The sequence below is a fragment of the Phasianus colchicus genome, chromosome 18 (assembly GCF_987193195.1).
Source record: "Phasianus colchicus chromosome 18, bPhaCol1.hap1.1, whole genome shotgun sequence".
NCBI lineage: Eukaryota > Metazoa > Chordata > Aves > Galliformes > Phasianidae > Phasianus > Phasianus colchicus.
In genome coordinates this window covers 8372740-8394202 of record NC_143453.1, presented here as the reverse complement: position 1 = coordinate 8394202, position 21463 = coordinate 8372740, and the positions used below count along the sequence as shown (strand labels likewise).

The following is a 21463-nucleotide window of genomic DNA, read 5'->3' as shown; positions in this document are numbered from 1 at the left end:
GGCAAGGGAGGGAAAAAGTTTGTCTGGGAGAATTTATGGAGTCTGTCTGGAATGGGGATTGAGTGTCCAAACTTGCATCCAAAATCATAGCAAGCCTGTCTGCTGATGTGGGCCAGGTGTTGGAAGAAGATTTCCTGGGGCCTGGCTTGCTGCTGCCGTGGTGGCATTCTTGGCTCCATTGCATTGCAGCCTGTTTTGCAGAGGATCTCACACTGGGTGAGTGATATGGACCCTGCATATTTGGTATTTGGAGGTGTGAGGAGAAAAGTTACCAGGGTAGAACTGGGCAATCTGGATTTCTGCTCAGGATCAAGTGGTCCTTGTGTATTTTCATGAGGATGGGGCAGCAAGCAGCTAACGTCAGCCAGAAAGCAGATTACAGCAGAGGGACGGACCAATGGCTATCAGCTTTCTCTCAGGAGCAAGTTGAGCAGGAAGGAAGACTTGTACCATTAGGAGGATGCAGTTGTAGGGAACAGAGACAGCAATGTGAGGAGCTGTAGTAAGCTGATAAGGGAGTAACAATGGAGCCAAAAAGAATAAGATGCATGATTTGCCCACAAATTGCCAGAGTCCCATGTGGCCTCAGGAGCAGCCCCAGGAGCAGGGCCTGGGGCAGGAGATGTTCTGTGCCAGGAGGTGGTGACTCAGTGTGATCCTACAAGCAAGATGCTTGGCTCTGCAAAGTACGTTTCAAAATAATATTTGCTAGAGCTAACACTGCAAAGAAAGAGACAATAGTATAGATAATCTTACGTCCCTTCAGATGCAGGAAACCTGGATCCAGTAGTCCTCTGATTGGCGTGTAGCATGCCAGGCAGGCCCTGCCTGTGGAAAAAGCCCATTTATTAGACTTTATTGAAAGACTTTTATTGAAAGAAAACAACTCTGGTCATCATTTCAGTTGTCATACAGAAAGAATGTTCACATAAGAACTTTTAGATAAAAGTAAGGCCATGCAGGTGGCGTAATCACCAGTATGAAGTGGGACTTGCCTGCATGTTCCTCTGCTGTGAGCTGGCCTGGGTCATCCCGTTCTGTGTTTGCAGACACAGAAATGCACAGCACGGCACAGGCCTGAAGCCCAAGCTGTATGTGCAGCACAGTGCAGCGCAGCACAGCCCTGGGCTTCCTCAGGCCAACTGTGGTGCTGAGCCTCTGGAGGTGCTGGGATGTATCCTCCAAAATAAGCAGCACTGCAGGAAAGCTGCTTTGCATGTCTTCCTCCAAAGACTGGTTAAATCCTGCTGCAGTTACTGCATATTCCCAGCCTGCAGTCCAACTGATTTGGATGGAGCCTGGGCATGTGCATCAACCACTTGTGCTCTTCTCAAGGAGGTTAAATCCATCTGTGCTGAAGAATTCAAAAGCTATGTTTTCAACCTGGGCAGGTCAGAGACTTTTCACTTTGTTTTGAATTTTCAACAGAGTTTAGCACAAAAGAGCAATTTGGAGACTTGCAGATTAAATTAGAGCTCAGAAACTTGTGAAATCAATGCACAAATGTAATATTTGCCAAAGACATACTAGGGAAAAAAAAAAACAGCAGGCTCTCTCTGTGCCATCTTTTATTCTTCTCATTGTTATCTTAATCCAAGAAGAAACAAGACTAGTTTACAACCCATTTGCAGGTCTCAGAGTGTGTGCAGCACGGTGCTGCAGGTGCTGATGACCATTTAGCTTTATTTCCAGATGCAAGGGGACAAATGAGTTTGTCCTATAGCAGAGGCCAAAGGCGCCCTGACAATCTGCCCTGCCTTCCAACATCACGCTTTGCATGCACATTCCCTACACCCTCCTTGCCAGAGCATCCAACCTCACAGAGCTTTGGGAAGGAAAAACCTCCTTGATCTCAGCCAGAATTTGGATGAGCAGGAGCTGGAAGGCTCACTGCAGAAACCCTATCTGCTGAGTACTCCCAGTGGCTTGGGAGGAGCAGAGGTAAGAAAGTCAAACCAGGAGAGGGAACAGAGAGAATACAAAGAGAAAAAGGAGGGGACAAGGTGAAAGCTGCAGATCTTAACATTGTGAATGAGGTAGCTGTACCTGGAAAAAATAAGAGCTTTTGTGGCAGTGAGCACAACTTGCATATGACTTCAGAGATAGGCACCTCTTTCTGTCCATCTTCCTTTGCTAAAAAACATAACAGCATTTATTTTTAAATTACCTCTCAACATGAAGAAGGCTTGAAAACGTCACATGTGATAAAATGGCTCTGCTGTATTTCTCTCTTTGTGACTTGGTCACTTGGTGATTAAGAGCTGCTTTTACTGTCAGTAAACGAGGCTGTGCCATCAGTCTGCTGAACACAGGCCTGTAGCTTGCTATAAGCAGCTTGGTGCATGCATGGTGCTGGAACTGTAGCTGTTACACTCAATGCAGGGCATGGATGTGCAGAACACAGGTCTCATCAGTGCAAGCCATACTGTGATGCAAAGGAAGTTTAAAACTGCTTGCAGCCCCTATAAGGCAGCTCGAATCTGTGGTCATCTTGCTAAACTGCCAGCCTGGGACACAAGCACAGTGGTGGTTTTATTCTTGTGGCCACAGCTAGTTCAAAATAACTTCAGTAAATCCACAGACCACATGGCAGATAGGAAAAACTCATTTGTACTTTCTGTGCAAGCCAGTGTCAGCAGTATCCGCAGGAATCAAGAGGCAGCTAGCAAAGTCAGTCGGAGCTTGCATGGCTTCAGAGGCCAAGTGGTAAGGTCATTTACCAGGGTCTTCTGTCTCATGTTTCAGGATGGATATTAGGAAAAAAATTATTCTCAGAAAGAGTGGTAATGCTTTGGCACAGTCTGCCCAGGGATGTGGTGGGGTCACCTCCCCTGGAGGTGTTCAGGACCCATGGGGATGTGGCACTGAGGGGTGGTGGGCTGGATCACTTGGTGACCTTAGTGGCCTTTTCCAACCTTAATGATTCTATAATGCTGCCACTACTGCCTGCGCCCAAAGAATGGCACAGCAGGCACAAAATACAGAGACTGTAGTACTGCAGTATTGCTTGACTCTCACTCAAATGACAAATAATCTGGCCCTAAAAGCCATGACCACGCCAAGTCACGTTACAGTTTGCTCCAAAGCTACCAGTATCGTATGCTGAAGGAAGGATAATCTTTACAGGATTGTTTCCTTATTCTACCTCAACCCTGTCCCGGCATATCATATAATTTTAAGCTGTCATTACAAAAACAAGCGAAACACAGGGGAACTTGTTCTTCACGGTGATGCAAAGCCGTGAAAAACACAGCGAGCTCAGAACACTCCCATTCGCACTCACTTGGTGTGACTGTAAACAACTGCACAGCAATGGAAAATCCCAGTGCGGCATTCTCACCTCTCCTGCAGGACTTCACTGCTCTTCCAGCAGAAAGGCAGTGAGTTATAAACCTGGCAGTGAAATTTGAGGGATGTGGAATTCCAAACGACACCGCGCTGGGTCTGTGGGTTTACCTACACAATCTTTCAGGACTCTAATGAGAATTACACAGTTAAAGCCTTATGCACCGGTGTGAAAATACTGTCACTGAGCACGTAATTGTGTGCCTGAGGCTCTCAGGTCCCTTCACTAAGAGAAAAGCACGGATCTGTCGTTGTAAAAGCCGCCTGTGCCATTCTGGGCTCCACCACAATAGCTGCAGTCATGCATTTGGACTGAAGATAAAATACAACACCGTGACAAATCTGTATACTTTATCTGGTACCAGCCCTAATTTTCAGATGCTGCTTTCATGCAGCGTGCAGTTGTGAGGGAGAGCTCAGCAGCTGGCTCGCTTCTGCTCTGCCTTCATTCCCTGTGCTGATAAGTCCCCCAGTGCCCACTGCCCACCCCCTGCAGCGGATGCTCACTGCCTCCTTTTGCACTGCACTCCACCACCAGAGATGCTACAGGCCCCAGCCCGCGTCACCTTAAAGGAATTCACCCCTGACTTCCAAGGAGCAGGATTAGGCTCCCTGCCCTCGCCGTCACTGGCACTAAAAGCAGCAGATAGCATTGGGCAGACATTGCCTTGTGCAATAAAACTGCTGTCTCTCCCTCACCGGTCTCGGAGTGCTCCTGGTAAGGCAGGTGTGGGCTCTCAGTGGGACTCTCCATGGGGTCTTTGGTGTCATTCTATGGGGTCACCCTGTGGGGTCTCTCAATGAGGCTCTCCGTGGGGTCATTCCATGGAGTCACTCCACGGGGCTCTCCTGGGGATCTCTCCTCAGGATCCCTCTGTGGGGTCTTTCCATGGGATGTCCTCCGTGAGGGTCTCAGCTGAAGTTGTGCACCGTGGAGGGGCTATCCATGTCCTGAGCAGCTGTGTTGGTAAAAATTAATCAATTGAAGGATGATAGGGGATGGAGGAGATGAGTTCTGAGTGGCAGATGTAGGGTAAAATGCTTTATTACCCAAAACATTTTTGAGGGGGGAATAGATATTTGCTGGGGAAGCTGTACAGCTGCTTGCAAACAGAACGTGATCAGCAGGATCCGTATTTATTTGTTAATCCCTCCGCAGCTGCAATGCACGTTAACCTTCACCCTTCGGGCGGGCAGGGAGAGCGGTTCAAAAGGCAAAAAAAAAAAAAAAAAACATAACGGGAAGGCGGATGGAAAAGCTGATTTTTTTTCCTTGGCGGCACCGGAGGCGATGTCGGGGTGCGTGTGTGTGTGTGTGTGTGGGGGGGGGGGGTTATCGTAAAATTATCAACAGGTATTTTCCACAGAAAACGGCGGGGCCGCCGCGAGGTTCGCCTCAGCCGTTCGCCTCAGCCTTTCTCCTCAGGCGCTCCCTCAGGAGGGGCTCCCGCCTGCCGCCCCCCCTCCCGCCGCCGCCGCCGCCCAGGCGCAGGCAGGGGCCGATTCGGAGCAGAAGTTGCGCCCAAACTTCGCGAAGTTGAACGAAACGCTCCCCCCGCCGCCGCCCAGCTCCCCCCGCCCCTCCCCGCCCGCTCCTCCGGCGGCGGCGGCCCTGAGGGGCGCTCCATTGTCTGCCGAGGGGATGGCGGCCGTGCCCCCCTCCGCCGCGCCCCCTCCGCGCCCCCTCCGCGCCGAGGTGCGCGGGGCGCCGGGCGGGCGGCCGCCTCCTCTCCGCCAAAGTTTCGGGATCGGCGTCTCCTCGTGATGTATGGATGATATATTGCATTGTGGGTGTCAATATAACTGACGGCCATATTTGCCGGTGCCGCTCCTGCTGTAAACAACCCAAAGTGTCTGGGAGACGCGGAGACGCTTCGCTGAATTCCATCAGGACGCCTCTCGTCCTCCCGCTGGCCATGTCGCTGGGAATGTCGTACAAACCCAACTTGAACGCCCACATCCCCGGGACTCCCCTCGCCCCGGGTAAGTGCGCGGCGGGAACTGGGCACAAGTTTGGGAGGCGGGCGGCGGGGCCGCGCGGCACCTGGGGCAGCGCCGGGCTGCGCTCCTGCCCGCTGCGCGACGGCGGGGCAGCGCCTCCGAGCCGCCATTACCGCCGCCCGCCCGCCCCGCGCCGCCCCTCGGCGGGGACTCGGCGCCCCGCGGACCGACCCCGCGCCGCCGCCGGGGCTCCGTCCGCCGGCTTTCCTCCATGCCCGGCTCCCCGGGGCGGCTGATTGATCTGGATCAGGAATATTCCGCCGGCGCCTCAGCGAGGACCGCTGCTGGCGGGACGCCGCAAGTACCGCTCGCAGCGCCTCGCGGCCGCCGGCCGCTCTCCTCATCCGCCGCGGCCGCCCGGGACCACCGCGACCTCCGCCCGCAGCGCCGGGCTCCGTCCCACCGCCCCGCGGCGGCCCCCGGACCCTCCTCGCCCCCGTTGTGGAGGCGGCGTAGAAACCGCTCTTTATCCCTCCGAAACGACCTTTTTTTATTTTATTTTATTTTTTAAATTATTATTATTATACCTTTCCTCCCCCCCCCCGTCTCCCCCGTCTCCCCCGTTCCTCCGCAGTGGATCTCTACGGGAGCTTTTCCAACTTTCCTCTCTGAAAAGTTTCCCTGATGAGATAACTTTCTGGCTTTTTTTCATCCCCTCTCTCCCCCGCTGCTGCCCGGAGGTGCTGAGGGGTTCCGTCCGCAGCCCCAACAAAGCCGCTTCGCCGTGGGCTGTCGGAGGGGATCTGCGGCCGCAGCGAGCGGAACCAAAATGGAGAAGTCGGTTCTGACGGACTCTTCCCCTGCTGCAGGGCTGGCACCGCACCGAGCGCGGGCTGATGTTTAAATCTATTTTATTTTTGAGAAGTTTTGGCCGCTTGGGTTTGAAATGAGGGAGACCTGTCCCGGTGGTTTTACAGCCTTGTTCTTTCGGGATATCGGTGTGGGGTTGAAGGATGCGCTCCGTCCCGGCTGCCCCGAGAGCCGCAGTCCGGCCCTGCAGTCGCCAGCGGGTGACAACCGCCGTCCGCTCAGTGCGGGTCCTGCGCTGAGCACAGCGCGGTGCAGAGCGCCCGAATCGCCCCACGAGCACAGGATGTGCCGAGGATCTTTGACAAAAAGCAGAAGTGTCACCGGAGCGGGGAGGGGGGAGGGAAGAAAAAAAAAAAAAAAAAAAAGAAACAAAGCAAAGCCTGGCGAGGGAAACCATTCCGCTGCCGGCTCCCACGAGAACCTGTGCCTTGCTCTCCGCAACAGCCATAAAATTGCAGGGGAACAAAGGTGGTGTTCTGCGCCGGTGGGGGGGCTGGGTGAGTGTCACTGCGGGGGGACCCGGCCCCGAGCCCGGCAGCGGGGCTGAGTGGGGAAGTTTGTGCCGCCGGTGCTCTGCCCGTGTGCTTTCTGCTGCTCGTGCTGCGATTCAGATTTAGATTTTTCATGCATTTTATCTTTCCTACCTCCTCCTCCTTTCCCCCCCCACCCTGTAGCTGCAAGTTTGCTGTCATGCTGGAACTATTCTTCTCTAAGTTGTCCTCTCTCCTGAGTTGGGATCGCCCCCGACACCCCCGGAATCTTTGCAATGAAAGAATGTCCTCCTCTGAATCCAAAATGGGCTCTCTCCTCCCTCCCTGCCTTCTGCCATTATCCTCACGCACCAGCTCTTCCTCTCGCTCGTGGTATTGCCAGCACCGTGGCCTAAGGCCAAGGGAGTTAGACAAAGCAGTCCTTGCAGTCACACATATCGCGTTCAGAGTGATAGGACTGCAGATGGCCCCCTCCTTTCTGGAGCTTAATTCCGAGTAGAAGGAGATTGCTTCTCTATTGTGCTGACATCGAATGCCCCCGGCCAGGAGGAGAAACCCGAGGTTTGCTTCTGAACCTGGGGCGAAGAAACCCCCCTCCCCCGTCCTGCAGAGGAGAGGAAAACAGGAAATCTGTCCCTTTTGGCCCGAGATCAGCCCTGCAGAAGCCTCTCCGTGTGAATGCTAAGCGTTGTGGTCTCAGCCGACCGAGGGCTCTGGCCAGCAGTGGATCTCACAGGGATTTTCCTCTGGGAGGTAACGCTGCTGCCCTGCAGTGCAGGGTTTTGGTGCAGGGCTGTTGGAACCACGTCAGCTCAGCTCCTGGAGCTGCGTCCTTGCTGCAGAGAGAAGTCCTCTCAACTTTGGGCTGAGAGTGGCCACTGCAAAATCAGATTTGTTCTGTGCTCAGTGAGCGGCCCGGCTGGATGGGTGGCTGTGCTGTGTTGCACAGAAGCGTGTTTGCGATGTGCAAACCTGGGCTGGAGCCCTGAGAGCGGGGCTGGCTTGGGATGGGGCAGTGTGGGGAAGAAGCCTCTGTGAGGCTCTGACAAGTCTGGGGATGGATGTGGGCATGGAAAATGGGGCTGCTCACTCATTAGCTTGCACCAGACTCTGAGAAGGGGGTTGTGTTGTCAGAGCAGAATCTGGTACCTGTTCCTCCTGCCCAGGTCTTGCAGCATTTTGCCTGAATTATCCGTCCCCTTTGTGGATTCCACACTCTGCAGATGGAGCCCCATTTAATCCACACAAACGCTTTCTCTGCACAGGAGGTAAATAGGAGCTCTGTTAGGGATCTGGGATGCTGTGGCTGTACCTTCACATCCTCACCTGAGCCTACCATGTCTCTGGGCACCTCTGTTACCTGTTTTAACATAATGTTTTTATTTATTTTCTTGCTTATTGTACTGAATCTTGCAAAGTAGTATTGCTTCCTCCTCACCTGCCTTGTATTTCATATTGTTTAATTCTGTTCCTCTGTAAGAGGACCAACCACTGAGATAAAGTGGAGCATCTCTACCGACTTCAGTTGAAGCAGAGGGATTTGCACCAGTTGTCACCAGGTCTGTAGTTTGTCTTTTGACTGAGTGGTCACATTCATCGGTCGGAGGGGTGCATTCAAAGAGTTGCAGTCAATGGCTCAACGTCCAGTTGTGTTCAGTGAGTTGATGTTCAGTTGCAGTCACCGTCTGGATGTCCAGGTGGAGATCAGGGACAAGTGGTGCTCCTCAGGGCTCTGCAATGGGACTGGTGTTGATTTAACATCCCTGGTGAGTTTGCCAGTGACCCAAAATTGCGTGATGTGGTCAGCATGCTGGAGATGCTTGAGGCTGGGCTGGATGGGGCTGTGGGCAGCCTGGTCTGGTAGGAGGTAAAGGTCTGATGGTCTGCGACTTGGTGAGGTTTACAGACTCTTTCAACCCAAAACATTCCACGATTCTGTGGTTGTATGGTTTTCTCTGGTCCAAGGCGTTTCCTGGCTCTGTTGTGGATATCCACCAGTTTTGTTCAGGCACAGGTTCGAGAGCAGTAGTTTAAAGGTCCAGAATCCAGCAGAAAGAGCTTGGATATTCCTTTGTAATTTCAGCAAGAAACATTACTATGTTTCAAGTCAAACCGTGTTCCTGTAATAAAGCTTGAAAACTTTTGTGCTTAGGATCTGGAAAAGCAAAATGCAGCAGACTTTGCCAAGAGAAAGGACAGTGCCTCAGCTCCCAGTTAGCAAATGGTGCTGCCATGCTGAGGACCAGCAGGGCTGTCAGCCTCACCTTGCAGAAGATTTTCCCTCACTGGGGCTGCAGCTTGCAACTGGGGAGACCGATACTGTTCAGTCCTGAGGTGTGATGCCCAACATGTTAGCTTATTTCTTATTGAGACTGCAGTGCAAACTTGCATGAGCAAATGGCTTGCTTGTTGCCCTTTACAGACAGCTTAGGTCTCACATTGTCTGTAGTGAGGGGCTGCTGTTTTTTGGAATGAGGTACTGGAAAGAATACGATAACAAACAATGCAGCAGAGAGCAAAGTATTCATGTCTTAGCAGAGGGGATATTTTTTTAAGAAATGTAGGTGATGCTCCACTCCCAAACCCCCAAGTTACAAACTGAAAATTTCAGGTTCCTTGGTCACTTGAAATCCACATGAAGCCATGAACAGAAAAGAAACTTGCGAAGCATGTTTCAGAATGAACAATTTTTCAGTGGACTTGTTTGGACATTTAAGAAAATGGTGTTTTTGGCTTTGCCTAATAGAGCTCTTAGGTTCAAAGCAGTGACTGGCATGGTTTTCACAACCTCTGTGTCATCCCCACCCACCAGTCAGTTGAGTTGCAGAGTGGTTTTGGTTTGTGCTAGCTTCATTCCTCTTGCATAAAAGTAAACCAGAAGCTGTGCTCCAGTTATGCAATTGGTGCTCCATCCTTTAGGGGAACATAGATGTCCAAACCAAAGGCTGGACAGCTTTGAGCCATATTCGTGATGCAGACACCCAGTCTGGGGGATCAGACTAAATTCCAAATTTAAATCCTGCCCCCTCGCCCCAGCTACATGTGGTATACACGTACCAAAGGCTTTGATCTTCCGATCCATTCTCATTGTGCCAAATAATTTGCTAATGTAGAAATGTCCTGTCTTCAGCTAGAATAGAAGAGCAGTGGGGAGGCAGAGGGACTGTCTTCTGTTTGTCTGATTTAAAAAAAAAAAAAAAAGAAAGAAGAAAGGGAGGAGTTGGAAAGAGAAGAAATAAAACATGACCGTTATCCACATGGGAAGATTAAGTGGAACGAGAGTACTAGAGGAAAGGCCCTGAGTGTGATGGATCAAAAGAGCAAGGCCTCTGGCTGTTACAAAAAAGAATGTCCTATTTCTTGAGAACATATTTATATGTGTGTGTGCTGAATTTTTTTTTTCCTTTCAAGTGAAATAGTTTTATTCAAAGAAAGGTCTGTTTCTGCCACACAGGCTGTTTAAGGTGGGAAATAGCTTGTGAAAATAAAACTTTCACAGCCAGTCCTATAAGGAATGTTTTGTGCGGATGAGAACTAGGTCTATTATTTTAAAATTCAAAAAAAATTAAGAAATTCTTTGGAGGTTGGGGGAAATGGGGGCTGACAGCATTTTTGCTGTGGGTTGGCATCTTCGTAGTGCTCCATGTGTTGCTTGGCTGTGCAGTAGGTCTGCTTGTATAGACATGCGTGTGGTGTCCCATGGATGGCAGGCAGTTCTCGTTGAGCTTAAGCCAAATTGTGCAGAGGGCTAAGGAATCAAATAATCCTGTAGTCAGCCAGAACTCTGCAACTGCGGTTCAGGCTGTGTGCAAACACTGCAGAGATGGCTGCGGTAGGTGAGGATGTTGGCTCCCACCCTGTGCTGGAGGATCCTTGCCTTGCAGTGTACGTTGTCCGCGCAGCTCAGAACATTTCTCATGTGTTTTGATGCAAACTTGGCCACTTTAGGGCAGAAAAGTTGCATCCTCTCAGTTAAAATATTCCATGCTGGATATCTCAGACCGCATACCTGCAGGAATTTCTTCTTATATACTGTCGTGTTCTTGAGTACAGAGAGTTTGTAAAATGGCAGGAGCTCATAGAATGCCATTTTATAGGACCTTGCAAAGCACAGAGTTATAGAGAAACACATATCCAGCGGGGTTAGCTCTTTACTTAAGTCAGTTCTACATGAGTAACTGGGCGAGGTGAGTAACTGTTTCTGATTTTGCTTTGCTGTGTCTGTGAGGGCGAAGCAGAGCGGCGGCTGAGTGCTGTGGCCCCCGCAGAGGTGTCCCTGTGGACATCTGGGAGTGGATCAGGTGGGAGCGCACACGTTCCTGCCCCCGCTGCTTCCTTGTGGGGTGCACGGTAAGCTGCTTTTCCAGTTAGCTTTCCAGCAAGCAACAGCAGTAGAGGTAAGAACTGAGACTAGCAAATTGGCATTGCTGCTTAGGCTTGGAAACAGTAGAGAAGAAACTGGATGGATCTCTGCAAACCTGTTGGAAATTGATGGGGAGATTCCTGGTCCGAAGGAGTCCGGGGAAACAAAGGTTGGTTCTTGATCCTTTGTCTTGCAGGGTGTCACTGGAAGGGAGAGATTTTGACCAAAAAAAAAAAAAAAAAATCTCATTTCTGTTTGCTGTATTGTTACACCTCATCCTAATTAATAAAGAATTATGTTGATTAGCAAGAAACTCACTATATTTTTGTGGGAAGAAAAAAGCCTCTGTCAATCTTCTGTGTGAACACAGAAATAAAAGACATTGTTGGCACAAGAATAAATGGGTATATAAAAGGTTTTGTATACGTTTAATTAGGAAAGTGGAGGCAGAAAAGTGTGTACATTAATTTAGGTTTAATGCAGCAGCAAGCACTAAGACAATCTGGGAGGTGATGCAGAGTGTCACTCGAATTCAGTACAAGCACACTCCCTTTTCGCTTCTGTCAATTCCTAACTGTCTTGTCTCCATTGTTACTTTAACATGACAGAGCAAGCCTCAATTTAGATCCCCCCTCCTTTTTTTTTTTTTCTCTCTGGTGAATACCTAATCATCAAACGGATTTTTGACTGGGTCTTGGCTCTGAGACTCGTTGGCCTAATTTTTCTTCCTAACTGTAACAGCAGTAGCTGGTGATTTTTTAATTGTTATTATTTTTTTTTAATCTGCAGTGTACAGGATGTTCAGGCATGCAGATGTATTTCGGGTTAATTGACTAATAGTCATCTGAGACTCAGGGCTTCTCTTTGAGATTAACATACAAAGTGATAGGTCAGAAAGCCTAAGGTCCATTACCCTGTGAGATAATAATATCCCCGCAATTAATTTCATTTTCATGATTGCATCATCTTAAAATGAGGTGAAATCCAGGATTTTTCATCTTTCTTTCCTCCAGCAGAGTTTGGCTGGCACAACTTCTGGCTTGGGCGTGTGGAGCTGGTGCCACGGCCAAGCCAAATCCTTCCTTTGTTCTCAGGGCCTGCTGCTGCTGATAAAGTGGTCGGCGCATGGCATTATGTCTTATTACATTTTTGATGCAGACTGCAAAGAAACGGGTAAACTCACCATGGTTACCACGATCTGTCACTTGGCAGGGCACGCCGTACTCAGCAATGGCCTCTAGTGTCTGCTGCACAGCTCTGCATAGCGTGGGTACAGCAGACAATAAGCACCCAGCTGTGGAGCAGCACCAGGTAGGGCCCTGGCTGCTGACTGCGGACAGGAGCGATGTCCCAGCTCTGCTGGTGGGTTCTCCCTCATTGCTGCCTGTTGAAAGTTCTCCTTTGCTTGTGTAACTCCCATGCTGAGTCCTGCTGCTGTCCACTGCGGTGCCTTATGTGTGCAAAGTGTGGTTCGGCCCGGCTTTGCTGTTTTATCTTGCCACATCGTGTTTCTAGTGGAGTTTTCTCTTATGTAGCCGTACCCTGCTGTGTTATTTCATCCAAACGAAGCACACATCGTTTGAATTTGCATAACCTCAAACGATCACTAATTATCTGTACTACTTTATCATTAGTCAATGATATGCTGGTGAAAACGGTCCTGTTTGCGTGGGCTGCAGCTGTGGGGTAAGCTGTTGGTGAGGTCTGTTGAGTGGCCAAAGCAGGATTCCTCAGCCTGGCCATCCAAGTCCTTGCTCAGAGCCAGTTTGGAGCTTCCAGGTCCCATATGCGTGGTGCTTGCAGTAGCAGCCTGGGAACAAGTCTTTACAGGATGCATCTTTTGTTTTATTCTATGGGAGCAGAAATCGCTAGAGTCTGTCTTTGCTTAATTGAGGTAATTAAATCTTTCTACCTTGCAGCACAAAGGGTTCATTAGTGTTTTTGAAGCATTTTGAAATCACTGGAGGAAAGATGCTGTTTGCTGTTGTGTCATGTTTGATAAGTGTTGAAATTTCAAGTCATCTGGACTTGGAATATTGGCTGAGCTGTAGGTACAGAAACCTTGCCGTTGTGCATGCACAGAGGGAAGGGCTGACTGAGAGCACAGCTGACAACTGTGGTGTTCCTCCCCAGTGCAGGAGCCATGCTCTGTGGGTGTGTTTTAATTTTTTTGTTGTTTGTTTTTACTGTACTTCAGAGGGATGTGACTATTAACTCCACACGAAACCTTAGCAGTAGACACGTGCAGCCATAAAATTTAGCTGCTTGGTTTAAGACAAAGATAAACCTTCCTTTTTTCAAATGGGCCTTGTGACCAGCCCAGTTTACCTTCATCAGGATTTCACATCCAGTTAACTGGGCAGGATGTAGAATACACTCTCTTTGTAGAACAAAGACACCACCACAGTGATGACTTGTGATACATTCTGAAGTGGAAAGACAGTTCCCAGCCTAGGTAGAGTCTGTTCCACTGTGTTCAGCAGAGCTTTTCACAACATAACTACTGGCCTTCTGTTTCTTAGTGAAGAGAGACAGGGAATGAAATCTCCTGCAACTTCTAAACAAAGCTAGTGGTTTACATGGTTCTGAGCCGCAGTGACTTTTGTCAACAGTGTAATTTAGGTTCACATGAAAGCTGGTGAATAAGATCCCTTCCTCTAATGAAGGGCAGTTGGGAATTTTTAGTGAGGAATTCTGCAAAGGGAAGATTTGCAGGCGGCAGGAGGTCTGAGTCTGTGCCTGCAGGCAAGGAGAGCAGCACTGGTGGGTATGGGGGCTTTTAACTGCAAGAGTGAAAAAGAGCAGCTGAGTTGAACACTGCCTTAGCCCTGAGAGTGCAGTTCATCACCAGCCCATTAAAGCTGTTGTAAAACAGGCGGCAGAATTAAGCCCTCCAAAAGAAATCTTAATATTATTTCTCAGTAACAAATTCTTACCATAGCAGGGTAGTGAAGTGTCTTGCTTCCCTGTTTCTGAAATAGTTAATCAATGATTGCATTGGTAGAGCCTTTGAGCTGACCCATAATCTAAAGAGATGTTTTTTTTGCCTTTGATTTACTTACGTAGCACAGTTTGACAGGCAAAAGATGTTTGATATCTCACAAAGAGGAATAATGCTTAGCAGTCTTCCCCTCCGATGTCATACAATGAGCAGCAGATCTGATAGACCTCAACTGACTGTTCTCTATGAATAGTTTTGGCATCAGCTGAAAATAGTACTGAGGATAACTTGCATTGACCATGTGATGGCACTTTGAGTTGCAAAATTGCTTTCAGATAACTTGCACTGAAAAAGTAAAAATAGCGCAGGGCGTTAGACTCATCTATGTGGAATGTATATATGCAAAAATAGGGCTCCTTAAGATTTAGTTTGTCTAGGCAGAACAACTTGTCATGTTACACTGCTTCACTTTTAGACAAACAATTTGCACTGATAAGGTTGCAGGCTGTGCTATTTTCAAGTGTACAGCAAACATTAGGGAAGCAGTAATTTATCGTTAGTAGGAAGTAGTGCGGCTCTGGCATTGGCTGGCTTAGAGTAAGGTGAGAATTCACAGCTTTAGAAAAGAGGAAAGCCACCTGAAATGTGTCCCCATGTAACCGACTCATCCATCTGTAGATAATAACAAGTATTTTCTCTTTTTTCTCTGCAGCTGGGAGCGTTCACTCTCCCTCCACAAGTATGGCAACGTCTGCGCAATACAGACAGCTTATAAACGACTATGGGCCCCCATCGCTAGGGTACACACAAGGGATACAGGTATGGATGGCTCTGTTGCTTGTTTTTTCTTTCACCAGATTGCTGACCCTAGGATTGCACAGTATCGTGGATGGTGGCCTGTAATCTGAGGTGTTCCTCCCTCTCACTAAGGTCTGAAATCAAACCCAAATGGCAAACTGATTCATCACACATATCTTGGGATCGAATTAGACTAAGCAGAGTGCTGAGTGAGATTAGTTACTAATTAACTGTTAGTCCCTTCCCTTCTGAGTAAGTGAACCATGTCTTGAGTTATGTTCTGGTAGCAAGGGCTGTTACATGCTTTTTAATTGTTAGAAAAGTAATAGTCCTACACCATTAACTGTTTGCCTTGGACAAACTGCTGATTTAAGATTGACAGTCTCATGAAGCATGTTACAGACATACCTATGGGCTGGTAAACTTTCTGGGAAATCTGTTTACCACTTAATAGGATTTCCCTTACTGTACAGGCAGTTTTGTTTTATCTGCTCTTCATTCTCTCTAACTTCTCCACAAAATATACATCTGAACACTGATAAAGACAGCAAGAGAGTTCAACAAGTAGTTCTCAGTTTGCTGTTTTTGTAGGACTGTTCTAACTTCTGTTTCAATCTCAGGCTCCAATCATGTAGCTGCATCCTCCTACCTGACTCCACTTTTTGAAGGGCACGTAGCATTGTGTCCAGTATAGCAGCAAAGGCAAAAAGAAAATCATGTTTATGTAGCAAACCTGAAAAAACTGGCTTCCTGGGGTATTCAGTGAATTTCCAGGTGCTGTTTGTTCTAATTGTTTTGGTTTTAGTAGCATCTAATTGAGATTAATCTACTTCCAATTACAGGGTACCAGCAGCAGTCAAGTACCGCAGAGCAAATATGCAGAACTTCTAGCTATCATCGAAGAATTAGGAAAAGAGATCAGACCCACATATGCTGGGAGTAAAAGTGCGATGGAGAGGCTAAAACGAGGTAATGTTAAAAAAAAAAAAAATTATATATATATATATATTTTAAGGTATCCCATATTCTTAGTGTACTGACTACTTGTCGGCAGCTTCATAACAATGGTCTCCCATGAATGGAGACAGCTGTATTGAGCTTGTTGTTAAACGGAGTGTATTAATGAGCAACTAGAGCTCTGGTATGCTCTATTCTTGCTGTATTTAACAATGGCCAAATGGTGTTTCATGTACACAGGGAGATTTTTCAGTTAATAATTCAAACCTTGTTTTAGAAGCCTTAAGTTGTCAGCTGGACATATTCTGCTAGGTTCTTGGTGACTTGCTTGTCCCTTTAACTGTTTCTTCTCTCTAACATCCAAAATACACAACCAAACATTGTTTTCATCCTCTGATAAACATTACTCACCTCCTTGACCCAAGAGCCCTTACTGAAAGGCTTAAGGAAATGTTACTTTGTGTTAAGTTGCATTGAGGCTGGTGGAGAGAACAGCTGGGGAAAAACAGAGAGGGTGTTGTCAGTGAAGGCTGTTGAGGGTGAGATGTCAAACATACTCCTCCTCTGCATGGTATCTGGCCACTTAGACTCCATTACCTGTTTCAAGTGGATGTCATTAGGAGTCTGCTGCTAAGGGACATAGAGGCTTTTAGGTCTGGCTGATGAGGTCTCTTCAGCTTTGCTTAGTCAGCTAAAAGAGGTCACATAAATGCCCTTTCCTTTGCAGTGTAAAAGGAACCCCCACATGCCCTGCTGCTTACATCAGCTTGACATTGTCCTCTGCAAGGGATGTGCAAAGGATATTTGTGAAGGAGCAGTGGGACATTCCATTGCTCCTAAAATGACCCTGAATGCCACCTATAATGGATGTTCTGGCATTTTTGTCCATGGCCAATACGTGGAGTTACCTTTTCCTCCCTTTCCTTAGTCCTTGTGCTGAGTTTGGCTCACTCACTCAAACCTGAACAGGAGTGTTACTGTAACAGACTAACATCTCACCACCTTGCAAATCCCCCTTACACTCACCCAAGACTACAAAGCTTTATTTAAGGCTCAACCATTATGGGAGAGTAATATATCTGCCATGACGTGCAATAAAATGACTAGTAGCTGTTCTGGGAAAGGATGCAATAAAGTCTGCTGATGAGTGGTAAGTGGAATCTAGCCCAGCTAAAATCAATGTTGCTGGAGTCTCTCTTTATTGCATTGCTGGAGTCAGTATTAATAGATCATGAATGGCAATAGGCTAATGGGGACAACTTGAGAGAGAGCAGGAGAGATGCAGAACTGTTCAGAGAATATCAGTTGGGTGAGGAAACGTTGTTTTGCTACTTCTTGCACTGAGTATTGATTTGTTCGCTAATGTAGGCTTAAGATTCAGTGCTGCCACTGTGACTGACTCGCAAATGATGCAAAAAAATCCACATTAAATACTTTTTGCTGCCATCTTTTGGTCACAAAGGTACATCTCTTTGCATTTTAGGAGCTATATGGCTGAAGGAGCATGTGCAAGTGTGAGAGCAGAAGTGAGTGAGGGTAACCACGTGACAGCAGCCTCCATGGCCACGTGGAGGTTACTGCTGAATAAAGTCCCTGTCCCCTGCTCCATCTGCTCCTAGGGAAAGAGGATACCGACCTCTAAAATTGGCCAAATTCCCAGTGTTCTACATAATTCAGGGTAGTTCTTCTGCATAAACTGGGCATCCTGCCACCAGATCCAGGTCTAGTATACTGCTTTGAGTATGCGTTTCTGCCTCCCACAGCTGTAGGAGGATGCAGCTTTACTTGTCTGCCTTAATTTAACCCTGAGCAAAGCCTGGCACCCATCACATCCCCAGTCTCTACTCCTTGGATGTAGAGGCTGTTGCTGTGATCTGGGCTAGCAGCCTTCTAGAGACAGAATCCATTACATCTAAAAAGAGATTAAATCTCTTCTACTGCCTTATTGTCATTTCTTCACCTTGTTAAAGAGCATGACTGAGCAGAGAAATCACCTCCTATCTTTTCCTGATAGTAAAATATAACCTTGTTAGTTGTAGAAAAATCTGTCTCCCATCGTAAAAATCTAAATTGAGCTCTGTTCTTTCAGCAGCTCTGTGAACATGAATCTAGCTTCAGTTCCAGGATTAAGACTCGAGGTCCATATTGCTAGAACTCAAGGCAGCAGGACTCTTAGTGGAAAATTCCACATAATGTCTATCAGAGTAGATACGGCAGCATGTAAAGCAGTGATGATTTATACTGGGAGCTGAGCCAGTTAGGAGGAACCTTTATGCACACGGCATTACAAAATTTCTCTTATACAACTTGTGTTTAGGCAGTATTATGAAGGCTTAGGTTTTGATGCATCCTCTTGTAGAAGAATTATTCCAAGGCATTAATTAAGGCTGTTAGGTCTTGCTAAAATGACTCCCTAAATAAGTTCAGGTGTTTTTCACCCCACAGTACCAAAATAACTGACAGGTTGATAAGATTGTTTTTCTTTACAATTAAGTTTCTCATTTTAATTAGGCATACACTGCACATTACAATGTACTCATTGCTGCAGCCCTACAAAGCTCATAATGCTCTGATTCCTTGTTTGGTCCATTTTCAATTCCTAACACCAGTTTGGGTAAGCAGACTTCTTCAGCAGTGGCTGATGTTAGGGCACAGAGGGCTCTCTCCATTTTCTGTGTCATGCTGTGGTAGCCTTGGAGACTCAGCAGAAACACATAAACCTTTCTGTGAACTGTCATTGCAAATGTCACCTGAATGAGATAGTTTAATATGTTCAATTCTTTTGCAGGCATTATTCATGCCAGAGGATTAGTTCGGGAATGCTTGGCTGAAACTGAACGAAATGCAAGATCCTAGCCCACGAATGCAGTTACAAGATTTTCCTTCTCTTAATGAAGAAAAAGTAATGCCTACTCATTCTGACTCTTGAAACATTCAGACAAATTCCTTTATTTTGAAGGTTTTACCTTTCTTTTTGCCCTTAAAAATGTATAGCGAAGAATGACAAAACAAGGATTTTTCAACTTGCTGAGGGTTGGCATTTTGTAAAGACACTAAAACTCCCTAAGACATTTCTAAACCATGAAAACTGAACTGCATGCAGAGGAATGCTCTCTTCTAGGCTATATTTCAGTTCTCTTCCTATCCAGCCACAATCCTGTTGTTGGGTTTTTTTTTTTTTATCTTTTTCACAGTATCAGCGTAACCCCAAACTGTCAGTCTTTCAAAGTTTGACATAAGCTGTAAGGACTTTTTTTTAATAAATGCAGAATAGCATGCTGTACTTAGTAGTCTGCTATGCCACAATTTGCCATACAGCATAGACCCTGCTTAGAAATAATAACCTTCTCCTCCTCTTACTTTTCCTTTTTTGTTCATTTTGCATAAACATTTGCATGACTATTAGTGCTTTGAAGTCCTTTTAAAGTGCATGAACTATATGGAAAATAGGGAAGCCTATTAAATAATAACAAGATTCTGGAAAGCTAATTTCTACATTAAGGCTGGAGATTTCAGTTTTAAGTTTGCAAAAAAAAAAAAAAAAAGAAGAAGAAAATTCTGGATAAATTACTAAAACTTATTTGCATCTTTGTATGTATTTATTACTTGATGTAATAAAGCTTATTTTCATTAACAGTTTGTATTAAAACTATCTACAGTCACTTTGTTCAGATTCACACCTCAGGTATGAAAAGCAAAGATTCAACCTTCATGCAGGAGGCTCAAGTTCAGGAAGACGAGGGAATGGGCCTGCAAATTTTTGGTCTATTTCCAGTGAAGGGACAGTCCTGCTGCAGTCGATTTTTTTCAGAGGATGGTATTATTGCTAGTTGTCTACCTTGATTTCAAAATACACAAGACAGCTTGGGTTCTTCTGCCTTTGTTATTGAAGGTCAGAACGCAGTTAGCAACCTGTGAGGGTTCTGCTGAAAATTAGAGAAGTTCTGGTTAAGCAATTAGTAACTTGGCAGTATTAAAATAGTGATAAGCCTGATAAGCCCTCACTTGTGGGAATGCCTCTTTCCCTCACTCCTCAACAACGCTTATCATCACTGCAGGTAAAAGCTGTAAAGCTACTGTTTAAAAACCCTTCAGAATTGAGAGAACTGGAGCATTTATGCAGGAAGTTCTACTAACAGATCTGAAGGAGACAGTCAGTGACTGGTGGTGCTTTGTCTCGAGTCTACACACTCGATCAGAGTATCACAGAGCAGCTTTTTCAGGTCTCATCTAACCCTCATCACTTTATGAAGGATTTATATCAGTGCAGGCATTGTCTAAGTAAGGATGGAATGTTAAAACCTGTAAGGAATGATCTCCTTATGTATTGGAATGCCTATGAAATAGTATAAGGCAGAAACTCAGCAGAAAAAAGATTCTTAAATACAAGTAATGAGATGATGGCAAACAGAAGTAAGAACACACTGTGCTTTAACTTTTCAATTTTACTGTAAGAGCAGGTCAGGTCACTACTCAGTATTTCAGTTGTGTTTATGAAGCCCATTATTATACATCAGTCAGAAAACTATGTGCTGGTATGACAAACTTCTCCCTTACCCTACCACAGCCAGTCAGTATTTCATGTTTATTTCCTGTCCAATTGCAGCATCTCTTTAAAGTGCTTTTTCCTTTCTAGGTTTTCCTTTGCTCTTCTTTTTTTCTCTTGCTTCTTCTTCTCTGATGCCTTCTGCTCTTTATAAACATCGCTTTCTTCACCCTTGTAGAAGAGGTCCACCTTTTCCTGCAGGATTTCTCTGGCTATCTTTCGGTTCTTCTCCACTGATCTTGTTTGATGGCACTGAAGAAATACAGGAGGACATCTTTATCACAATGCTCACCTGTTTATTTTTCTGTTTTCCTGCTAAAACTTTATATCCAGACAGCCCCAGTTTATTTATTCGTTAACCAAACCTTCTTGTATGCATAAACCCTTCTGTGACAACTGAGATAACGACCAACCGTAAAAGCAAACCTGAAGAACGGCACGCAGCCCTTGCCTTGATGAAATAAAACGCAATTACCTTCACCACAATCCCTGACGGAACGTGCTTCAAGACAACACAGTTGCTGGTCTTGTTAGTGGCCTGCCCTCCTGGGCCGTCGCCCCTCACAAACTGCTCCTTCAGCTCCGCCTCGGTGAGCCGCACCAGCTGCAAGGAGCTCCTCTTCCCGGCTGCCCACAGCGAGGGCCCCCGGCTCAGGGGCAGCCGCTGCGTGCTCCATAGCGCTGCGCTGCGCCCCGTCAGAACGAACGTGAGGGAGAACAAGTTCGGAACGCTCATACGGAAAGGAGGAGCTTCTCTGCGACCGAAGTGGAAACGCAGCTGAGGGAATCAACGCGAAAGCTTGTATCTGCAAGTGAACATGTCTGCTTGGTGGCACTAGAAGGTGATTTTTGTCTTCCGTCGCTGAGGCTGCAGCTACACAAGAACCCCAGACGCGCTGTCCCGCTTCGACCCGAGCGGAGCCCGCAGCCCGGCCCGCACGCAGCCCCGCCGCTCACCTCAGGGCCCCGGGCCGAGCGCCATACTGCGCATGCGCGTTTCCCTGCGCACACGGCCCTACGCGCACTTCCCGTCACATCTGCACATGCGCGGCACTTGGAGGCGGGGATACCACCCCGCTAATTGGCACTCACCAGACCCAATCGTTGCGCAGGGAGTCTTTATGTACACCACCCTCCCCCCCCCCCCCCCCCCCCCCCCCCACACACACACACTCTCTACCAATCAGGCTCTGGGAACCGTCCGGCGCGTA

At 47.2% G+C, this 21463-nt stretch overlaps 2 protein-coding genes across 8 annotated transcripts; one reads left to right on the top strand and one right to left on the bottom strand.

Annotated features, from left to right (window-relative positions):
* Nucleotides 1-48: 48 nt before the first annotated feature.
* On the top strand, nt 49-19342 carry CDK2AP1 (cyclin dependent kinase 2 associated protein 1). 7 transcript variants are annotated; one of them, XM_031592644.2, is made up of 4 exons: nt 49-216; nt 14664-14770; nt 15592-15718; nt 18495-19342. In XM_031592644.2, exons 2-4 carry the CDS (start codon nt 14693-14695, stop codon nt 18560-18562), a joined length of 273 nt encoding a protein of 90 aa, XP_031448504.1. In that variant the 5' UTR covers nt 49-216; nt 14664-14692; the 3' UTR covers nt 18563-19342. The 7 variants fall into 7 exon arrangements, with proteins under 7 accessions (XP_031448504.1, XP_031448501.2, XP_031448500.1 ...); XM_031592641.2 differs by lacking the exon at nt 49-216 and adding an exon at nt 3926-4063; XM_031592640.2 differs by lacking the exon at nt 49-216 and adding an exon at nt 4992-5328.
* Nucleotides 19343-20135: 793 nt separating this feature from the next.
* Nucleotides 20136-21310, bottom strand: MTRFR (mitochondrial translation release factor in rescue). Its single transcript, XM_031592647.2, has 2 exons — nt 20728-21310; nt 20136-20504 (listed from the first exon to the last, which is right to left on the bottom strand). Exons 1-2 carry the CDS (start codon nt 20986-20988, stop codon nt 20292-20294), a joined length of 474 nt encoding a protein of 157 aa, XP_031448507.1. The 5' UTR covers nt 20989-21310; the 3' UTR covers nt 20136-20291.
* Between the last annotated feature and the right edge of the window lie 153 nt (nt 21311-21463).

What these genes read in the sequence shown, in the direction of transcription:
- MTRFR (XM_031592647.2), bottom strand. Translation starts at nt 20,988, where the DNA reads ATGAGCGTTCCGAACTTGTTCTCCCTCACGTTCGTTCTGACGGGGCGC. An exon ending in CGTCAGGGATTGTGGTGAAG is followed by an intron (nt 20,505 to 20,727) that starts GTAATTGCGTTT and finishes GTATTTCTTCAG; the next exon opens with TGCCATCAAACAAGATCAGT.
- CDK2AP1 (XM_031592640.2), top strand. Translation starts at nt 5,118, where the DNA reads ATGATATATTGCATTGTGGGTGTCAATATAACTGACGGCCATATTTGC. An exon ending in CGGGACTCCCCTCGCCCCGG is followed by an intron (nt 5,329 to 14,663) that starts GTAAGTGCGCGG and finishes TTTTCTCTGCAG; the next exon opens with CTGGGAGCGTTCACTCTCCC. An exon ending in GGTACACACAAGGGATACAG is followed by an intron (nt 14,771 to 15,591) that starts GTATGGATGGCT and finishes TTCCAATTACAG; the next exon opens with GGTACCAGCAGCAGTCAAGT.